The 7,323-nt window shown below is 44.2% G+C and overlaps 1 protein-coding gene across 3 annotated transcripts in view; it reads right to left on the bottom strand.

The window, feature by feature from the left end:
• Positions 1-2,145: 2,145 nt before the first annotated feature.
• The window catches only part of LOC135113534 (uncharacterized), a 43,791-nt gene continuing 38,613 nt past the window's right edge, over positions 2,146-7,323 (bottom strand). For all 3 annotated transcript variants that reach the window (XM_064028783.1, XM_064028785.1, XM_064028782.1), the window contains exons 5-7: positions 5,896-6,117; positions 5,367-5,496; positions 2,146-4,153 (exon numbers count right to left, since the gene is read on the bottom strand). In XM_064028783.1, the coding sequence (XP_063884853.1) occupies positions 3,897-4,153; positions 5,367-5,496; positions 5,896-6,117 (609 nt within the window). In that variant the 3' untranslated portion in view covers positions 2,146-3,896. The remainder of the gene's footprint in view (positions 4,154-5,366; positions 5,497-5,895; positions 6,118-7,323) is intronic.

Below are 7,323 nucleotides of genomic sequence, written 5' to 3'. Positions count from 1 at the left end.
TATATATTTATAGTATGTATAGTAGTATTTATATGTATATATTTATTTTTACATACGTACGTACGCTTGTCGACAGGAATTAGTGAAAGGGAGGGAGGAAAGTGCGTGAGGGGAAGGGGGGCTGAGGTTATTGTAAAGGGAGGAGTCGGAGTATTTATTTATTTTTGGGTGTGTGACAAGACTAAGGAGTTTTTAAGGGGTTGACAAAGTGAGGATATTATTTTTTTTTTACTTAAATTTATATAAAATGTTTAATGTGACCTTGCGTTATTCATTATTCATTCTTTTTGTTTGTCACTATCATTTATTTTCAACGTATTTTCATCTTTATTTATTTTTTTTTCGTTGATCATCCATCGATGCGTTAATTTCATTTCGTCGCTTTTCGCTAAAAAAAAGAAAAAATCGTCTGAAGATCATTATTCAAATTTATGCCCATCGTAGTTTACAGTCTTATCTTTTTCTGGTTTCCACTTCGTTAAACCTTCACATCTTGCCTTGTTGGTTCGTTTGTTCATTCGTTAGTTCGTGTCTAACATCGTTGACCTTTGACCCTTGAGTGTGACCTCGTGGGGGCGTGGGAGCGAGAGGAGGCGACGGTGAAGGGAGAAGGCCAAGTGTTATTGAAAGAGAGTTAGTGAGAGGACGAAGGGAGAGGGAGAGAGGAGGCAGGGACAAGGGTTCTAAAAGTGAGTTGAAGGAGAGAGAGAAGAGGTGTGGGAGAGACGGGAGCTGTAAGGAGGAGGGAGAGAAGTGTAAGGGGAATATTGGAGGTGTCAAGAAGGAGGAAAGTAAGAAGACAGGGAGGGAATTGGTAAGCATTAACTTGCCACCATTAGTCGTGTTATGGAGGAAGAAGTAAGAGGAGGAGGAGGAGGAGGAGACAGTGCAGATAGTGAAGGTATCGTATCTCACATCATCATCTCTCATCATCACTACATCATAACATTACCATTCCTCTCTTCCCTCCCTATCACGACCCCCTCTCCCCTCCCCTCCCGTCCCACACCCCCAGCGCACTCCAGGAATTAAAAAAAAAAAAAAAGAAAAAAACAGCAGACACACACAGAGCAACAAGGACAAGAATAGTAACAAGATTGATCTGCGAAAAAATTTCATTATACTCCGTCGAATATAATCAAGGAGGAAGAGGATGAGGAGGCGGTGATGATACAGGAGGAGGAGGAAGAGTAGGAGGAGGAGGAGGAGGAGGAGGAGGAGGAGGTAACAACAGCCGGTAACAGCATCTCACGAACAACAAGAAGCAGCAGCGATGGAAGAAATTTCTAAACCACAACACGAATATAGAAAACATGCAGAGGAAGGCGAGACTTGGGAGATCTTGGGCTCGTGTGACGGTTCCTTGTGAATGTGGAGGTGGAGGATGAAGATTTAAGGAGGGAAAGGGAGAATAGGGAGTGACTGAGGGAAGAAGGGGAGAAAAAGGGAAGATTATGGTGAGGAGGATGTAGAAAAGGGGTTTTTAAGGAAGGGATTGATTAAATAAAATAAATAAATGTAAGGAAGTGAACGAAGAAACCTTGTGTAGGAAATAGGATTCTGTGCAGGATTCCTAATCTAAGTAGGACTCTTGGGAGGGAATTTGAGGGAGGAGAAAGGAGGTATTAGTCATCCTTTGTGGAGACTGGAGTAGGATGAGGAGGAGGAGAAGGAACCGGTCAGTAGCGAGAGCCTGTACAGCAAGGGAGGAGCAGGAGACAAAAAGCACAGTAGCCAGTCAAAAACATCACGGAGAAAAGAGGCGTTGTATTTTGATCCTTGACTCGAGGGGGCGTTTGGCGAGCGTGTCTGTCGGGGCGAACTGAGAGCCGGGCGGTCAGTGCCACCCCCACTTTGCCGTGACCTTAACGAGGCGCCGCCGTGACATTTCCCCCGCGACTCGGGTCAGGAGGCAGGTGGGCTGGGCTGGCCTGGCTCAGTTACCCCTAAATCGTACGAGGTTTTCTTTGACGAGGCGACCCGGGAGGAGGTGTTGCCTAAGGCGGGATTTGGAAGTTTAGGAGAGAACACTTGTTAATGCGTCGTGTGTGTGTGTGTGTGTGTGTGTGTGTGTGTGTGTGTGTGTGTGTGGACGTACGTAGTTGATGTGTTATAAGCGGTATTCTGAAGATAAATGAAACAGGTCTACGCGGTGAGCTTGGATGCAAGACGAAAGGAAATCGATGTCTCGGTGTTGTAAGTCACAGCAGGTTAACAACAAGGTGTAACTTAACTCTCGGATGCTGACTGCAAACAGCAACCAACCGACAACCGCTACAGGGGTCGTCACGTGACTAGCATTGCGTCACTACCAATAATCGAGTAACGTACCGTACTCACTTCCAATAGTTTAGTGTTCTTACTCAGTCGTAAGTTCTCTGATCGAAGAATCCACCAGTTAAGTTTTCTTGCTAGACTGACTTGAGACTTTGAGGAAACATACTGCAATCAATTCCAATAGTTTAGTGTTTTCCTCAATATTAACTGCTTTGATCTGCTAAGACCCTGTCAGTTGGATTATCTTGGACTGTCATTAGATCAGAGGACAAGACTAGAAAACATAACACGGTGGAAGTAAATGTACAAAGTTACTAGACTTTTTGGCTGCCACTGAACAACAACGAATTTACGATTTACGACATAACAAAGAATATTCTTACCGGTAAAATAACAACTGCAGCGGTAATAATAATGATGACATTCGTGTGTGTGTGTGTGTGTGTGTGTGTGTGTGTGTGTGTGTGTGCTCTACTCAAGTCATGTACGGCAGTCAGTCACACCTCCCGAACAGGGTGATGAAGAAGCATTCGGACAAAAACACCTTCCACAAACACCTATGTAGTAAGAGGAATCACGGCTTGTTTTTCCCTTCAACTAAGAGGCAAAAGTTTTAAGAGCATCTTTCACCTTAATGATAATAATGATGATAGTAATAATAATCTCCGTCAGACACAGAATACAAAACATCAACACACACTCTTTCTCGCTTTCTGTTCACCTACATTGTCTATGTATATATAGTTTATGTATAGTATGTATATATATTTATACTCTTCGATAACAGGATATGGTAATGAAGTTCTTTGCTAAACCTAGTAATGTTCACTCTTCCTCCTCACTTTGGAGAGAAAATACTGGTTTGTTTACACGTGGAACTAAAACACTTCTTTCTAGTATTGAGTTAAGACTTCACTTATTTTTTTCTCTCTCCCTCTATGAACTACAGCAAGTGAAGATAAGACAGTATCCTCTTCCTATCCCTTGCCCCTCACGTCCGTTTTCTTTAGTTATTTTTATTTATTTTTTTTATTTATTTTTTTTCGGAAGGCTTAATAGTTTGATCATTTACTTCCATTCTGTTTCAATTTCATTAAGCAACTTTTTGTCATCCTGCAAACTCCTCGTAAATTTTCGGGTGAGGGAGCGAAGGGAAGGGACAGAGGAATATAAGGAGAGTGAAAGAAGTGTGCTTTAGATAAAGAAAGAGTAAGAAAAGGAAGTACGGAAGACTGGTATTAAAAGAAGAAAGAAAGGAAAGAAGAGATTAGAGAAAGAACCAGACGAGAGAGAGAATGCATGATATGGATAGAGATGGGAGGAAGGGAGGAAATCCTTGCAGACGTATGAGAGGAGGAAGAGACGAGAGGAGGACAAGCCGGCGATGAGAGAAAGAGAAGCAGGAGGAGGAGGAGAAGGAGGATCAAGAGGAGGATTGTTGAAAATGCAGACGAGACATGATTTAAGAGATAAGGAGGAGGAGGAATGAGAAAGAGCATCAAGACCAGAGAAAGAGAGAGAGAGAGAGAGAGAGAGAGAGAGAGAGAGAGAGAGAGAGAGAGAGAGAGAGAGAGAGAGAGAGAGAGAGAGGAGGCGCGGATGGTGGAGGTCGGTTGAATCTAAGACATCCTGTTGTTGATGGAGGCGGTGGTGGAGGCGATGGAGGAGCGTTTAGAGGGGGTGCCTGGGCCTGGGGTGGCGGAGGGGGTCGGGCCGGGGGAGGCAACGGGGTCGAGAATCTTGACGGAGACGCGGGCGGAGGTGTGGATGCCCGTGTTGGGGAAGGCGATGCGTCCATTCTGGCGGAACTGAGAGTACTGCACTTCGCGAATCGTCTTGAAGTTGTGGCGACCGAAGATTTTGGCAGAAAAGATACCTGTAAGGGAGAGAGAGTGAGAGGGATGTGTAATATCTATAAGGGAGAAAGTGAGAGGGATGTGTAATATCTGTAAGGGAGAGAGAGTGAGAGGGATGTGTAATATCTGTAAGGGAGAGAGAGAGTGAGAGGGATGTGTAATATCTGTAAGGGAGAGAGAGAGTGAGAGGGATGTGTAATATCTGTAAGGGAGAGAGAGTGAGAGGGATGTGTGTAATGGTCTCACATTAAAACTCGTGTTCCTAAATGCTCTTTCTTCCCTCATGACGGAGATGATAAGTCGTGTTCTCATAAGTGCTTTCATGAGAATACCCTTTAAAACTACAATAACCTACACTAGAACCTACTGATGGTGCAGAATCCTTGTTAAGATATCAGTAGAAACATTTAAACCCCTAAAATGACTAAACCACAATAGCTTATGAGCCTGTTGATGGCTTAGAATCCTTGCTAAAGTGTCACTAGAAACATGGAAACATTCTTAGGAGCTACAAACTTCCACTAGAGCCCGCTGAATGTAAGAGATAAGACGACGAAAGCTTCAGGAATAGGTAACTGAATGGCCTTTAATTGTCGGATCCACTGTGCAAAGCCTGGAAACTCACGGTAGAGCAGTTAAGTGTTAGTGTTGATCCCGCCATTTAAAGTTGATAGGTGGTATTAGAATAGAAAATTAAAACCAGAAACTAAAGTCAAAAAGAAAGAAAAATACAAAAGTCTTCATCTTCTCTGTCCTGCAAAAAAAAAAAGAAAAGAAAAAAAGACAAGAGAGAAGAAAAGAAAAAAAAAATCCTCCAACCCGCGTCTCTTCCTCGCGTTTTATATTCCCGAAGAAAATATTGACGTTGATTTCTCCCGTGTGAATATTCTGCCGAGTGTGAGGAGCATTTCCCCTTCAAGTGTTTGTCTGTTTGTGTGTCTAGATTCCTGAGGAGCGCGGGGTTTGTTTGAAGCCCTCAGAGGATTCCAACTTGAAGAATTAATGCTCCTTTTTTGACTTTGAGATTGTGGAAGCTTGTGTCTGTGTGTGTGTGAGGGTGAGGGTGAGTATGTGTATGTGTGTGTCTACTACTACGACTACTACCATTACTACAACTCCCGAGAGAAGCACAATACAAAATAACAACTATCAAATACCTATCGTGAATGACTGGAAGGAGAGAAAGAAAGGTGCACTCGGTATCAAAAAGGTACAAAGTTCATGGCAACTCACCTGTCGTTTCTGCCACCAAGCAAGTAAATCCCTGGTTGCGTGCCACGTTACAGCTCTGTTGCACGAGCATAGAGGCGATGCCGCGACCCCCGTAAGCCTTGTCTACGTTGAGCAGCTCGAAATTGAGGAACTGTGAAGGGAGTGCGAGGAGAAATGAGGAGAAATAGAACACGGAGGGATATTAATTGACGGTGCAGATGTAGAGAACAAAAGGAGGTGGAACGGCTGAGAAAGAGAATGGGGTACGAGAGGACAGAAGGAAGAAAAAGAAGGACAGCAATATAGCGAACGTGAAAGGAAAGGTGGAGGATGAGGAGAAAGGAAGAAGATGAAAAAGATTAGAGAGAAGTGAATGAATGGGGTAGGTGGAAGTGACAGGAGAGAGAGGGAGACAGAACGACGTATTAGCACAGAAGAAAAGGCTAAGTGGAGGAAAATGGAGACAGGAAAGGAGAAAGGAAAGAGAAATAAAAGCAACATGTGGAAGAACAAACCAGGCACACTGTATACATACATATACAATACATACCTTATCCACGTTATATTGTCCGTAGAAGTCGATGTCACTCGCCAGCTGACTAAGAAAGGAGATAATTTTAAACATTTTGGGGTCTTTCTGTGGGTTGATCCATGCCAAGAAGTCATCTGGGCCGGGGGCGTCTCCTCGCTTCTTGATGCTGTTGATGGCCACGCCCACCAGCCTCCCCTCAGCTGACTCGTCTATCGCCATCACTGACACCCCGTGGTCGATCTGAGACGGAAAGAAATAGAGCGGGTCAGAAAAGTCAGGGAACTGGAGGGTGGCGGGTCACAGGAAAGCGCTAAAAGGGAATGAAAGGAAGGAAAGAGGTTCAAGGAAGAGAGGAAAACTTGAGGAAAAGGTCATAACTGTGAACTTCAAGAAAAGATCGTGACTGAACTTTGAAATTGTATGGGAGATGAAGTTTCGTTGCCATGGGAGGAAATATGTCACATGAAAACTCAGAAAGGGAATGAAAGGTAGGAGAGAGGATCAAGGAAGAGAGGAAAACTTGAGGAAAAGGTCGTAACTGAACTTTAAAATCGTAGGGGAGATAAGATTACATTACTATGGGAGATATATAGTGCTGGGAGATAGATAAACTGATAGATGACCTTCGAGGGGTGCTAATATGTTCAAGGGGAGATGAGGGGGAAATTTTTAAAGTGACAGGGGTTAGGGGAGATAAGATATATATACGTTTGAGGGGAGTTATGACGGCGTGAGAGGAAAAAGAGTAAGCAGAGGAGAGAGTAAAGGGAGGCAGTGATAGCTGTAAGGGAAGAGAGAGAGAGAGAGAGAGAGAGAGAGAGAGAGAGAGAGAGAGAGAGAGAGAGAGAGAGAGAGAGAGAGAGAGAGAGAGAGAACTTGTGGAGAAAAGGTATGGGAGGATGTGATGAGGGGAGAGAGTGAAGAGGAAAATTGGGACTCAGGGGTGTGATAGAAGGTGGAAAGAAATGTGAATCAAGGCGATTGAGAGAGAGAGAGAGAGAGAGAGAGAGAGAGAGAGAGAGAGAGAGAGAGAGAGAGAGAGAGAGAGAGTGTGTGTGTCATGTGTTCAGAGACCAAGGAAGGGAGAGTACATGTAGGGAGAGTGAGGGAGAGGCCAGTGGGAGAGAGGGGGGAGCTTATCCTTATCAAAGGGGAGAGAAGGACAGCTTGACCAGGGATTAGGACTCAGGGTATTGTGGTAATTGGCTTCCCTTCCTCTCCCTTCCTCTCCCTTCCTCTCCCTGCCTCTCCCTCACCTGTTCTACCTGGATTTCAGCACGGGATGGAATGGGAGGGATGGAAGGGAGAGGAGATAGGAGGTAAGAGATGGGAGAGATGGACGGAATGGAGGGGAGAGAAGAGAGAAGTAAGGAATAAATAGGAAGAGTTAAAATAGAGGAGGAGAAGGAGGAAGATATGAGAAATTTAACTAACAAGAGAAGATGA

This window comes from Scylla paramamosain, chromosome 26, assembly GCF_035594125.1.
Source record: "Scylla paramamosain isolate STU-SP2022 chromosome 26, ASM3559412v1, whole genome shotgun sequence".
Classification (NCBI taxonomy): domain Eukaryota; kingdom Metazoa; phylum Arthropoda; class Malacostraca; order Decapoda; family Portunidae; genus Scylla; species Scylla paramamosain.
This window is presented reverse-complemented; position numbering and strand designations above follow the sequence as displayed.